This window comes from Bufo bufo, chromosome 1 (assembly GCF_905171765.1).
Source record: "Bufo bufo chromosome 1, aBufBuf1.1, whole genome shotgun sequence".
NCBI classification, from domain to species: domain Eukaryota; kingdom Metazoa; phylum Chordata; class Amphibia; order Anura; family Bufonidae; genus Bufo; species Bufo bufo.
This window is the reverse complement of record NC_053389.1, coordinates 347,348,523-347,363,561: the sequence shown is the minus strand read 5'-3', so window position 1 is coordinate 347,363,561 and position 15,039 is coordinate 347,348,523. Positions and strand designations below refer to the sequence as shown.

Below are 15,039 nucleotides of genomic sequence, written 5' to 3'. Positions count from 1 at the left end.
ATCCTATCTTCTAAAAATCAATAATTAATTGAAATCCATAAAAAGCAATAGGTATGATAAGTCCCAACCGTTTATGCATTTTGGATAGGTATGTACTTAATCATAGCATAAAGTCTCTGTGGACTGTATGCAATTACAAAATGAAATGGGCCAATAGAACATTAGCTGGACATGTTAAAAACCATGATCAGAGGAAAAAGGCACATAGGAGAACATTGATCTTGCTGCTTTGATACTTTCACATAGTCTGTATTGGGCTAGTACTTTATACCAGTAGTTATCCCAGCTAAAACAAAAAGTAGACCTAAATGTCACGATCCGGGCTTCTTACCGGTATCTTCAGCGGCCAATGAATATGCCAGTAATTGACTTCAATATGCTGGGTCTTTCTGAAGAGACCCAGGGTATTGATGCTGCAATTCTTATTTTGGCCAGCAGGTGGCAGGCCAACATAAGAAATTAGCAATTCTGTACCACTATGGATATATATGATAAACATATTGATATAGAATAAAAAAAAAAATATAGCATTTTGTAGCCTCAAACACAAGCTATGAAACAATAAAAAGATGTTTAAATCCCCCCCTTTCCCTAGAATAAAAATAAATAAATACATAAATAACAAAAAATATAAACATGGGCATCATCGCATCCGAAAACGCCCGTACTATTAAAATATAAAAATATTTTTCAAATACGGTGAATGCCGTAAGGGTCAAAATGGCAGATTTTTTTGATTTTTTTCATCACTTCTCTTAACCCAAAAAATGTAATAAAATGTGACTAAAAAGCCACACACTCCAAAATAGTATCAATAAAAACTACAGATCATCCCACAAAAGCTCATTTAATATAACTATAAAAAAAAGTTATGGTGTTCAGAATATGGTAATATAAAAAAAAAATATCTTCAAAGTTTAAATTTATGTTTACACTATTTAGACATAAAAAACCTATACATATGTGTTATCGTTGTAATCCTACTGACCCAGAGAATGGAGGGCACAGGTCAGTTTTGCAGCAAAGGGAACACGGTAGGGACAAAACCCGTAAAATGGTGGAGGAATTGCTGCTTTTTTTACAATTCCACCCCATTTGGAATTTTTTTCTGTTCCCATTGTATATTGTATGCAATATTAAATGGTGTCATTAGAAAGTACAAGTTGTCCTGCAAAAAATAAGCCCTCATAGGGCTTTGTGAATAGAAAAATAAAAAAGTTATGGCTCAAGGAAAAGGGGGAAGAAAAATGAAAATAAAAAAACCTTTGTTATCCTAAGGGTTAAGGGCTTGGTAAGCTGAGTAACACCTTCCAGTCACATCCAAGTCATGTGTGCAATGAGTGGCGTATGCGATGGTTAACCTTATGCATAGAGACATCTCAACTAAAGGTTTACTAGATACATACATAAACCCGTAAAATAGAAAGAGCCCCTCAATTATACACTCATATACACTCAAAGAACACAACCAGACAATGTCAGATTACTTCAAAACTTACCATGCAGTTATGTAAATATATAAATTAATACACGTCTGATTACACACTGAATCTTGCTGCAAGGACTTAAATCTCCATCACCCATTGCCTTAAAGAAGTAGCTCTCATAGGCTACTTTTGGGTAGTGTACCTCTTGGACAGAGATAATTGCTCAGTTTGATACTTTGAGAGAGGTCACATCATTGGATGGTCATTTCAATGAATTCCCCACCATCTATTTTCTACGCCCTTCTGACCTAGCTGTTACGAAGTGTTGGGAGAAGTGGTTGTGTGAGGGCATGTACACACAGCATACAGGGTCCAGACAGCCCTGACGGACCACCAGTAGAAAGAATCATTTGATATGTTGACAATGCTGAGCAGCTCTCACGGTTTCGTTGTCCACCATCCAGAAGCAGGTGGCACATTGAATACATACCCCTGTCTCTGCCAGGACCATTTCCAGGCACTTAACAAAATGACTTTTGGTCTTGTGTCATTCCTAGCCAGTCACGGTCATCTTCATTTGCAGTGGTGTTGTGAACAAGAAACCTGGATTATTAAACGGACTGTAACCGTATCTGGGGTGCCATTACATACGACCCCTAGTAGTGGTTTGAAAGATATTATGAGCTCTGAGAAATGTGCAGGTCATGTGTTGCCTTTCATGGCAGGGCTTCTAGCTGGCATTTTTCAGCAGGATAATGCTCGCCCACACACAGCAAGAGGTTCCCAGGAATGTCACCACCAGATTGAAAATTTTGAAAATCGGGTCAGCTGGGACATCAGCTTCAGCAGCCTATGATTGTGCAGGATCTACAGGCCGAGCTGCAATATCTATGGGAAATGTGCAGCAGGGTTTCATACAAAATATATATGCCTACATGCCCAACTGTATCTCATCTTGTTTCCATGCTAGAGGCAGCCCAAAGGATAATATAGCCTTTTTTCAGTTGTACAGTTTTCCCAAATAAACGTATCCTTTCACTTTAGTATTAGAATCACTTAGATCATTACGTTCACACACAAAAAATTTATTTGATTCCAACAATGTTTTTTTTTTTTTTTTTTAATTGTAGTTTAAGGTCAAAATGTGTACCATGTCTGCCCTCAGGAGTACACTGAGAATTTCATGATTATTTACAGTTTTCCTTTCCCCCCCTTCCCCCATCTTTTAAAGGGTCATCTAAAAGTTGTACAGTTCCTGGTAAAGGAAGTGAATCAGTTTCCATCAGATATTGAGTGTATGAGATACATTGCAACAATAACTGATAAGGTAAGTATTTCAGTGATACACTTTAGGAATCAGTGATTGTTAACTTAGTGTTTGAACTTTGTTTTCTAATCATTACCTGTATTGTTTTTCATATATGCGGAATAGAGCTGCTAGTTAAGCAGCATTGTTAAACAAAAAGTGGTTATGGCCGTCTGCGCCTCAGTTTAGTAGACTAACCCTAAGGTTGAACACTTTATGGTGCCGACACACAGCCCAGTTGACTGTGTCCAGTTAGTGCATCAACAAACACGCATTCACAATGCGGTTATAGAATTTAGCCAGTTTAGCCTAAAAACACTGGTGTTTTGCATAGCAGAAATTGTCTAAATGCATCCCACAACTGTACTGTGTGCCAGCACCCTATTAATGCTATTACTTGGAAATTTGTGTCTGCTGGTAGTACTTGCATTGTACCACAAATTGCTGAGGCACACTACATATAGCAGTAGTGTGCCACACATGCTTTACTGAGAATTGCAATGCTACATCTAGGGGTGAGACCAATGATGAAATGCAAAAGTGACCAAAACAGCCAAAAAGGATGAAAACAGAGAGATGGTCTGTGGTCACTAACTGCTGAACCACTCCTTTTATAGGGGTTGTCTTGCAAATTGTGTATCATTTGTACCGGTTTTCTGTTCAATTTGCACAACAGCAGGAGAAATTGATTCACAATCAGTGTTGCTTTATAACTGGACAGGTTGATTTCACAGAAGTGTGATTAACTTGGAGTTACATTGTGATAAATGTTTTTTATTTTTTTTGAGCAGTGTATATTGTTTCTATTAATTACTATTGAATGCAGTTAAAAAAAAGTGGTGCTATGGTCACTGCGCCACCAATGATGATAACTCGCCCATTAATAAAAATAGAGGAGGCGGGTGCCGGCGGCAGAATCACATAGCTGGCACCTGACCTCTATTACAGGGCGCTGCAATATGCAGAAGTTAACACCTCAGGTGCGGCACCTGAGGGGTTAACTGCCACGGATCACAGAGCCCTGTCATAGAGGTCGGGTGCCAGCTATGTGATTGTCGCCGGCACCTGCCTCCTGTATTTGTATTAAAAAGTTACTCATCTTCATTGGTGGAGCAGTGCGCGCTTCCTCCAGTACTAAAAACATTGGTGGCGCAGTGTGCCCTCCCCCCAGTATTATAATTATTGGTGGCAGTGGCCACAGGGTCCCTTCCCCTCCTTTTCATTCATTGGTGGTGCAGTGGCAGCTTCTGATCCCCAGCAGTGTAATCCTGGGGCTCCGATCAGTTACCATGGCAGCCTGGGCGCTACTGAAGCCCTAGCTGCCGTGGTCAGCTCCCTGTTGCTGTGTGTACTATACACTCTTCCTGCTGCCCTGGGAAAAGTCCTATTTACCCTAATAGAGCTCTATTAGGGTGTATAGGACAAGGGATGAAAAGATCCCAGGTTCTAGCCCCTAAGGGGGCTAATAGTTATTAAAGTTTTTTTGTTTTTTTCTAAGTAAAAAAAATATATATATTAAGTATAAATCACCCCCTTTCCCAATTTTACACTTGAGCGTTGGTTTTCACGCATCACTTGTGCGTTGCATGAAAATCGCAGCATGTTCTATGTTCAGTGTTTTTCACTCAACGCAGGCCCCATAGAAGTGAATGGGGCTGCGTGAAAATCGCAAGCAAGTGCGGAAGCGGTGCGATTTTCACGCACGGTTGCTAGGAGACGATCGGTATGGAGACACGATCATTATTTTTTTCCCTTATAACATGGTTATAAGGGAAAATAATAGCATTCAATAGGGTTGGAGGGGTTTAAAAAAAATATATAAAAATTTAACTCCCCTTAATCCACTTGCTCGCGCAGCCTGGCTTCTCTTCTGTCTTCATCTTTGCTGTGCACAGCGAAAAGACCTTTGATGACGTCACTGTGTTCTTCACATGGTCCATCACATGATCCATCACCATGGTGATGGATCATGTGATGGACCATGCGATGAGAGCAGTGAAGTCATCAAAGGTCCTATTCTTCAAAGAAGACAGAAGAGAAGCCGGGGCTGCGCGAGCAAGTGGATTAAGGCGAGTTAAATATATATATTTTTTAACCCCTCCAGCCCTATTGTACTATGCATTCTGTATTCAGAATGCTATTATTTTCCCTTATAACCATGTCATAAGGGAAAATAATAGTCTACACAACATCGAACCCAAACCCGAACTTCTGTGAAGAAGTTCGGGTTTGGGTACCAAACATGCCGATTTTCTCACAATGTTTTGCACTCGTGCACAAAAGTCACGCATGTTCCCGCAACGCACCCGCATCTTTAGAATCTAATAGAATTGCAATGCCCCAACTTTTGTGTAGGAGAGATATCACGTTTTTGCTATCAAACTCCTTCACTGCCAAAGACTTTAAACAATTGCCATAGTTTAAAGAGTAACTAAACTTTTCTATAAATTTTTGTTCCTAATGCCCTAGTAACAGTTTTTGTAATCTACTTTATGTATTTTGTATTTTTAATACACTTTTGCCTCGCTAAAGCACACGTTTTGCAGTGCACTTAAAATCTACTATTCAGTACACCGCTGACTTCTCACCAGTGTATGGAGTACACATTTTATCAATGGGGCCACAGCGCATGGAGTATGGCAGGATTAGCTGAGCAGAGCGGCTCCTGCTTCGCTAAGCTAAGAGCTGATATGCCGGACTCTTAGCTTAGCGAAGTGGGCAGAAGCAGGAGCCCGCTCCACTTAGCTAATCCTGGCATAGAACATGGTTACAGGGTACCCATGTGCTATGCCAGAATTTGGTAAACCTTCGGGGGCCACAGGCAGGAGCAGAAATGTGCGCTCCTGCCCGTACTTCCTACCCTGCAGCCCCATTGATTAAATGTGTAGTCCTTACTCCGCTGAGAAGTCAGCGGTTTACAGAAAAGTAGATTTTAAGTGTACAGCTAAACGTGCGCTTTAGGGAGGGAAAAGTGTATTAAAAATACAAAAAAATTAATAAATTGTATTCCAAAAACTATTAGGGCATTAGGGAAATGTTAACAAAAATGTATGCAAAAGTTTACTTTAAGTTTGTTATAATTTCATCAATTACTTTAGCTCCCATTCTATCATGGATTTTTTTTTTTATTATTATTATTATTATGCCTTAGGGCAGTGAGATGTGTCCTGATATCAACATTTTCTAAATTACAAGGCTGCAATTCAGGACGTAACCTACAGCAACTGAATATCAAAATAGATTTGCCACAGGACGCAATGATGGGATAATAACTTTGGAATAAGGCAGTTTAAAAAAATAAAATGTTACTTGGGAAAAGAGATACAGTGCAATAGCTAGATCTGTTGAGTGGGATGCAATTATATTAGTGACGCAACCCCTTTAAGGAATGGAGCTGGGTGCCATTAGCAAAGCTGCTACTGTATTCACTAATATTAGGTGACAACCCAACAGACACACATAATAAAGTGTGGCAACCATGTACACCTCACCAAATCCAAAAGACCACACACAAAATACAAATACTTTAGTACATAATACAAAATTAGACATAAAATAATTTCATGGAACAAATTGCAGTTCTAGTCAGCACCGTGAATGATCTCTCTCCCTACACCCCAACACACACATTCGTTTTGCCTTGCTTCCTCTTGGAGGTCGTGGGGGAAGAGGAAGCAAGGCAAAATGTACGTCGGGGGCTGTTTACCCTCCCAAGCGCTGGGTCTGTACCTCTTTATCCAGCTGAATTTTGTTCCTTTTTCCTTGTTTGATATACATACTCTTTGTTTGAGCACTCTTATGCCTCTGTAGGACTGCACCTGATAGGTATATTATTAAAGGAGAGGTTTTTTCTTTTCAGAATACTTTATTTAACCCCTTAAGGACGCAGGGCGTATCGGTACGCCCTATTTCCCGAGTCCTTAAGGACTCAGGGCGTACCGGTACGTCCTAACTTGAACTCAGTATTCCGGCGCCCGAGGGGTTAAACGGAACGGGATTTCGGCTGAAATCCTTCAGCCGGCATCCTGTGACAACGCCAGGGGGGGTCATGTGACCCCCCCGTGTCGGCGATCGCAGCAAACCGCAGGTCAATTCAGACCTGCGGTTTGCTGCGCTTTTTGCAGTTTCTGATGCCCGCGGTCCCTGACCGCGGGGATCAGAAACTTTTGAGTGCCTATAATCAATATTTTTCACCCCCCCCCTGCACCCCTGCACGATTTTATGCCGGCGGGTGGTGCGGGGGGGGTGTCGCATGCGGTGGGGGCGGTGCGGGAGGCGGGCGGTGCGGCAGGCGGGATCGCGATCCCCCGCCCGCCTCCCCATGAATGATCGTTGGCTTCTAGTGGTTATACCAGGGTGCCAGCACATTGCTGGCACCCTGGTATAAACGGCTGACATCTGTGCAGATGTCAGCCGTTTAACCCTTTCCATACCGCGGTCCGTACGGACCGCTGTATGGAAAAAGTTAACTGTCGTCGGTCAGGGAGCTCCCTCCCTCTCCATCGGGGGGCTGCTGTGCCTTTGCAGCCCCCCGATGGAGAGGGAGAGAGCCCCCCTCAGCCCTGTGCTTACCCTTCCCCGTCTGCGAAGTTCTGAGCAGACGGGGAGGGTTCCCATGGCAACAGGACGCCTGCTCAGGCGTCCTGCTGTCCATGGTGCTGAACAGATCTGTGCTGAAAGCATAGATCTGTTCAGTGTAAGTAAAATACAGTATAGAACAATATATATTGTACTGTACTGTATTATACAGACATCAGACCCACTGGATCTTCCAGAACCAAGTGGGTCTGGGTCAAAAAAAAAGTTAAAAAAGTTAAGATAAAAAAAAAAACATTCATCACTGAATAAAAATAAAATACACTACACATATTGGGTATCGCCGCGTCCGTAACGACCTGATCTATAAAACGGTCATGTTACTTTCCCCGCACGGTGAACACCATAAAAATAAAAAAATAAAAACTATGAGAAAATTGAAATTTTGCCCACCTTACTTCCCAAAAAAGGTAATAAAAGTGATCAAAAAAGTCACATGTACGCCAAAATAGTACCAATCAAACCGTCATCTCATCCCGCAAAAATCATACCTTACCCAAGATAATCGCCCAAAAACTGAAAAAACTATGGCTCTCAGACTAAAGAAACACTAAAACATGATTTTTTTTGTTTCAAAAATGAAATCATTGTGTAAAACTTACATAAATAAAAATAAAGTATACATATTAGGTATCGCCGCGTCCGTATCGACCGGCTCTATAAGAATATCACATGATCTAACCCCTCAGGTGACCACCATAAAAAATAAAAACGGTGTAAAAAAAGCCATTTTTTGTCATCTTACGTCACAAAAAGTGTAATAACAAGCGATCAAAAAGTCATATGCACCCCAAAATAGTGCCAATTAAACCGTCATCTCATCCCGCAAAAAATGAGACCCTACTCAAGATAATCGCCCAAAAACTGAAAAAACTATGGCTCTTAGACTATGGAGACACTAAAACTTTTTTTGGTTTTAAAAATGAAGTTATTGTATAAAACTTACATAAATAAAAAAAAGGTATACATATTAGGTATCACCGCGTCCGTGACAACCTGCTCTATAAAATTACCACATGATCTAACCTGTCAGATGAATGTTGTAAATAACAAAAAAAAAAAAAAACGTGCCAAACGTGCTATTTCTTGTTACCTTGCCGCACAAAAAGTGTAATATAGAGCAACCAAAAATCATATGTACCCTAAACTAGTACCAACAAAGCTGCCACCTTATTCCGTACTTTCTAAAATGGGGTCACTTTTTTGGAGTTTCTACTCTAGGGGTGCATCAGGGGGGCTTCAAATGGGACATGGTGTCAAAAAAACCAGTCCAGCAAAACCTGCCTTCCAAAAACCGTATGGCATTCCTTTCCTTCTGCGCCCTGCCGTGTGCCCGTAAAGCGGTTTACGACCACATATGGGGTGTTTCTGTAAACTACAGAATAAGGGCCATAAATAATGAGTTTTGTTTGGCTGTTAACCCTTGCTTTGTTACTGGAAAAAAAATATTAAAATGGAAAATCTGCCAAAAAAGTGAAATTTTGAAATTGTATCTCTATTTTCCATTAAATCTTGTGCAACACCTAAAGGGTTAACAAAGTTTGTAAAATCAGTTTTGAATACCTTGAGGGGTGTAGTTTCTTAGATGGGGTCACTTTTATGGAGTTTCTACTCCAGGGGTGCATCAGGGGGCTTCAAATGGGACATGGTGTCAAAAAAACAGTCCAGCAAAATCAGCCCTCCAAAAACCAAACGGCGCACGTTTCACTCTACGCCCTACTGTGTGCCCGTACAGTAGTTTACGGCCACATATGGGGTGTTTCTGTAAACGGCAGAGTCAGGGCAATAAAGATACAGTCTTGTTTAGCTGTTAACCCTTGCTTTGTTAGTGGAAAAAATGGGTTAAAATGGAAAATTAGGCAAAAAAATGAAATTCTCAAATTTCATCCCCATTTGCCAATAACTCTTGTGCAATACCTAAAGGGTTAACGAAGCTTGTAAAATCAGTTTTGAATACCTTGAGGGGTGTAGTTTATAGAATGGGGTCATTTTTGGGCGGTTTCTATTATGTAAGCCTCGCAAAGTGACTTCAGACCTGTAGTGGTCCCTAAAAATTTGGTTTTTGTAAATTTCTGAAAAATTTCAAGATTTGCTTCTAAACTTCTAAGCCTTATAACATCCCCAAAAAATAAAATATCAATCCCAAAATGCTACAAACATGAAGTAGACATATGGGGAATGTAAAGTCATCAAAATTTTTGGGGGTATTACTATGTATTACAGAAGTAGAGAAACTGAAACTTTGAAATTTGCAAATTTTTCAAAATTTTTGGTAAATATGGTATTTTTTTATGCAAAAAAATTAACTTTTTTGACCCAATTTTAGCAGTGTCATGAAGTACAATATGTGACGAAAAAACAATCTCAGAATGGCCTGGATAAGTCAAAGCGTTTTAAAGTTATCAGCACTTAAAGTGACACTGGTCAGATTTGCAAAAAATGGCCAAGTCCTTAAGGTGAAATAGGGCTGAGTCCTTAAGGGGTTAATACATTGAGGTATGGCCATTACATGGGCCCGAGCCTAATATTAAAAGGAGCAGAATTAGAGCTAGAAGTATTAACTGCTAGGTATTTATTATTATAGGGGCAGCTTGTGTTCAGGGGCTAGTACAGACCCCGAGCCTGCTAGTGAGAGAGTTCATTCACGGTGCTGACTTGTGCTGGAATTTGTAACTTGTATTGACTTATGCTGGAATTTGCACGGTAATTTGTTTCATGAAATTGTCTAATTTAGTATTATGTAGTTCAGTGTATTTTTATTTTGTGTGTGGTCTTTTGGATTTGGTGAGGTGTAATATTAGGTGAGCAGAACTCTTTTGAAGTCAAGATGCTGGATGAAAAGCCTTCCTTGTAAGAGGATGTTTGAGAGCTGCAAGCGAATGAATGACCAAAAGATGATAAGCGTCCTGCTACTGTACTGTCTCTTCCTGTACAGCTTTCCATTGATTCCAGCAGGATGATTTTTAAAGATTTCTTTCTTCTTGTCACCTCTGTTACTAATGGGAGAAGATATTTTGTTTTAATCTAATCCTACTTTGTGCCATTTTCCCCTCTGCTGTGACTTGAATGTGTAATAACTAGAGATGAGCGAATTTCATATTTTGAAATTCGTTCATACTTCGTTTGGTGGTAAAAGGTGAATTGCGTTATGGATTCCTTTACCACGGACCGTAACGCAATTCATAACAGAATGCCTTTAGAGGTATTCCGTCATAATAGAAGTCTATGGGCTGCAAAATGGATCCGTCACGTTTCCATTATACAAGTGAGGACTCTCCTGAATAACGGAAAAGGGACGGATCAGTTTTGCCGCCCTTAGACTTCTATTATGACTGAATGAATAACGGAATGCCTCTAAAGGTATTCAGTTATGCATTCAGTCATAGAAATGCATTATGGTCCGCGGTAACAGAATCCATAACACAACTCACCTTTTACCACCAAAGTGTGAACAAATTTTATAAGTCGAAATTTGCTCATCTCTAGTAATAGCATCCGAATTGCTTTGATTTTTGGTCTCATGTTGTGAATACTTTGTAAAGATATGTGAGTAAGTAGCTTGGATGAATAGTGCACATTTTGAACAAGTTTTCTATGAATTTTTTATTTTTTTGCAAAATATTACAATTAGTATAACGTGTTGGATGGCCTTTTTTAAAATGTGCCAGTGGTTTATTTTTTAAAAATATATGTGGGTTTAGATAAATAACATGCGTTTTTAATTCAGTTCAGGCTTTATTTGTACAAATCAAAAGGGGGCAAATTGTCCAGAAACCCCTGTACACATTTTTTGGGCTTGTTCTATTTTTTCCCCCCACTGACTTCTGTGGGAAAACCATAGTTCAAGTGATATGAAAGGAAATATTTTAACCTGCAATAGAGAATCTGCAGGTTATTCATAGTATTGTGCTTTAGTGGGTGAAATTTTAAAAGCCGGTTTCAGTTTTTCCCATTTTCCTGCTTGTAAAATCTGTTCATTCTATGTGTCAGGATCTGTTGAAGAAATGCCATCAGTGCATGGAAACAATAGTGAAGGCAAAAGACCAGCAGGCCGCAGAAGCTAACAAAAATGCCAGTATCCTGCTTAAGGAGCTTGACCTTGAAAAGGTAAAGGGTTTACTGTCATTTATATTGTTTCTGCCTCAATGTGTTTGATCTACATTCTGCTGCTACATCTATTTCACCTCGTGTCCTCCATTGTTTGTACGACCATTCCAATATGATTGCCAGTACCACCAGTACTGGTGGTTTTCATCGCTACAGCTATGATTACTTACACGTAGATTGCTTTCATTACTACTTCTGCCAGGTCACTATGGCTGCCATTGCTTCCACTCCATTATAAGCAGGTGGAGAAAACTATTTGTTTGCACTCCACATGTCTTTTATTGGTCATATTCCCTTGCATCTAAAAAGGCTAGATCAACACTCACTCTGATGCCTTTTGCTCTACAAGGGGGTACTATATATATATGCAGAGAATTTATATTTCAGCATGCTGTTTTGCATGTTCCACCATACTGAAGATAGAACAGATTGGAAGGAAATTTACGCCTGCTGGCAAGTATTGCATCTGCAGAGGAAAATTCTTTGCACTACAAACTGAGAATGCCTTGTGTTTTTATGTAGGAAAGTAAAAAAAAAAGATGAAAAGCATTGATTTTAAAAAAAAATGCGGTCCCCAATGCATGGTACAGGCGCACACATTCGTGTGCATAAGCCCTGAAAGTGCAACACATATTGGCACTGCAGGTTTTTTTTCCCAAGCGGAGAAAAGAGAACAATGGATGTCTGGGGTACAAAAATGCTAGAAATGATGGGTAAAAGCAACACCCAGATCATGCTGTAATGTTCAAATAAAATACCATTGACCCAAAAACACACTTCAGTTGTCAAAAAGGTACTAGATAAATGCTTGTTCTGCATTTAATAATTCCCATAGACTTCCATATCTCCTGAGACCCACATTCAATAGTTCTGTAGGCATGCACATTACAATTACTTCAATACATCTTTTGCTGTGCAAAATGTAATATAATATACATTAAACTTTATTTTAAAACCATTAAATAGTCTAGAGAAGAAAGTCGCAAACAAGCTCTTGCAGCTAAAAGAGAGAAACGAAAAGAAAAAAGAAAGAAAAAGAAGGAAGAGCAGAAAAAGAAACTTGAAGATGATGACTGTAAACTTTCCAGGACATGTGACCTGGATGCTGAAGATGAACACAGTGGTAAGGTTTAGTTTTCAGTCAACAGTCTTCATTTCCAGTTGCAATCTTTCTCTACCATTCATTTAGCCCTCTGCTGTTTTTCATCTACCGTATTTATCGGCGTATAACACGCACTGGCGTATAACACGCACCCTTCATTTTAAGGGAAATTTCAGGAAAAAAATTAAATTTCAAATTGTACTGCTATGGGGTGGGGGGATCTGTGGATGGAACTGTTATGGGGGGGATCTGTGGATGACACTGCTATATGTCATCCACAGATCCCCCTCATAACAGTGTCCATTTCAAATTGTACTGCTATGGGGTGGGGGGATCTGTGGATGGAACTGTTATGGGGGGGATCTGTGGATGACACTGCTATATGTCATCCACAGATCCCCCTCATAACAGTGTCCCCCAATACACCGGGCCCCGCCGCTCACCGAAGTATTTATAAACGTGAATCCTTATCCTGTTATTAAGCTGCCCTCTCCCATGTTCCCATGTCCCCCCTGTATCCCCACAGCACTTACGATTCACACGCTTCCATAGCAGGCAGAGCGGACGGCAGCAGTAACGTCACTCACTGACGTCGCGCGTCTGCTCCGCCTGCTTCATTCATAAAGGGGGCGGAGCAGGCGCTCGACGTCAGTGAGTGACGTTACTGCTGCCGTCCGCTCTGCCTGCTATTGAAGCTTAAGTAAGTGCTATGGGGATACAGGGGGGACATGGGAACATGGGAGAGGGCAGCTTAATAACAGGATAAGGATTCACGTTTATAAATACTTTGGTGAGCGGCGGGGCCCGGTGTAAGAGTACAGTGACTGCACCGGGCCCCGCCCCTAGTTACGGACTCCAGCCCCTCCTCTCTCCCGGCTCATACAGCGCAATGAATATCGGCGTATAACACGCATACATGATTTGCCCCCTATTTTCAGGGGGAAAAAGTGCGTGTTATACGCCGATAAATACGGTATATCCTCTCCTTTTTTAGTTAAACCTTATGGAACATTTGCCTATTTTTCCAACCTTGTACCAGTTTCTGTCCTTTGTTAGAATCTTTCTATTAGTGCACTGGAATGAAGATGCTTGGCATTCTTGTGACCCATGACTGCTGTTTTTCTTGGTGCTATAAAGTATTCTACCGTAACATGTTCTAAGTTTGAATGATTAATTATTTCTCCATGCCTGCGAGTGATTGTTTGTCATGTGTCATAAAGATAATCTGGCGTTATATACGAATATCTATTATTATTATTATTTTTTATAAATATACTGATGACTTATCCTCTTGATATCTGGTCATCAGTATCTCCTCGGTGGGGGTCTGACACCCGGGACCATCACTGATCGGTTGTTTTAAGATGACATCGGTGCTCTCAGTAGTAGACCTTCTCCAGCTTTCCTTGGCCATGTGACATCCTGTTTGTTGCCCCATGAAAGTGAATGGGGGCAGCTGCTTGGTGGGCAGAGATAAGGCCACGTAGCTATTGCGAGAGCAGGTGCCTTCTCAAACAGCTGGTTGGCAGGGGTCTCGGGTGTGAGACCCCCCCACCAATCATATACTGGTGACCTATCATGAGGATAGATTATTGGTTAAAAGAAAAAAACTTTCGGAAACAACCCCTTTAACCACCTCCGGACCGCTGTACGCACAGACGCGTCCTGGAGGTGGTTGATTCATTCCGCCTGGACGCATATACGCGTCATCTCGCGAGACTTCCTGTGAACGCGCGCACACAGGCGCGCGCGCTCACAGGAACGGAAGGTAAGAGAGTTGATCTCCAGCCTGCCAGCGGCGATCGTTCGCTGGCAGGCTGGAGATGTGTTTTTTTTAACCCCTAACAGGTATATTAGACGCTGTTTTGATAACAGCGTCTAATATACCAGCTACCTGGTCCTCTGGTGGTCCCCTTTGTTTGGATCGACCACCAGAGGACACAGGTAGCTCAGTAAAGTAGCACCAAGCACCACTACACTACACTACACCCCCCCCCGTCACTTATTAACCCCTTATTAGGCCCCTGATCACCCCATATAGACTCCCTGATCTCCCCCCTGTCATTGATCACCCCCCTGTCATTGATCACCCCCCCTGTCATTGATCACCCCCCTGTAAAGCTCCATTCAGACGTCCGCATGATTTTTACGGATCCACTGATAGATGGATCGGATCCGCAAAACGCATCCGGACGTCTGAATGAAGCCTTACAGGGGCATGATGAATGACTGTGGTGATCACCCCATATAGACTCCCTGATCACCCCCCTGTCATTGATTACACCCCTGTCATTGATCACCCCCCTGTAAAGCTCCATTCAGATGTCTGCATGATTTTTACGGATGCACTGATAGATGGATCGGATCCGCAAAACGCATCCGGACGTCTGAATGAAGCCTTACAGGGGCGTGATCAATGACTGTGGTGATCACCCCATATAGACTCCCTGATCACCCCACTGTCATTGATTACCCCCCTGTCATTGATTACCCCCCTGTAA

General features: G+C 41.3%; 1 protein-coding gene across 1 annotated transcript in view; it reads left to right on the top strand.

The window, feature by feature from the left end:
• Window positions 1-15,039, top strand: part of LOC121009545 (ankyrin repeat and KH domain-containing protein 1-like) — a 307,110-nt gene that overhangs the window by 245,938 nt on the left and 46,133 nt on the right. Inside the window, exons 23-25 of the mRNA XM_040442755.1 lie at window positions 2,659-2,754; window positions 11,320-11,436; window positions 12,403-12,559. Of these exons, the coding sequence (XP_040298689.1) occupies window positions 2,659-2,754; window positions 11,320-11,436; window positions 12,403-12,559 (370 nt within the window). The remainder of the gene's footprint in view (window positions 1-2,658; window positions 2,755-11,319; window positions 11,437-12,402; window positions 12,560-15,039) is intronic.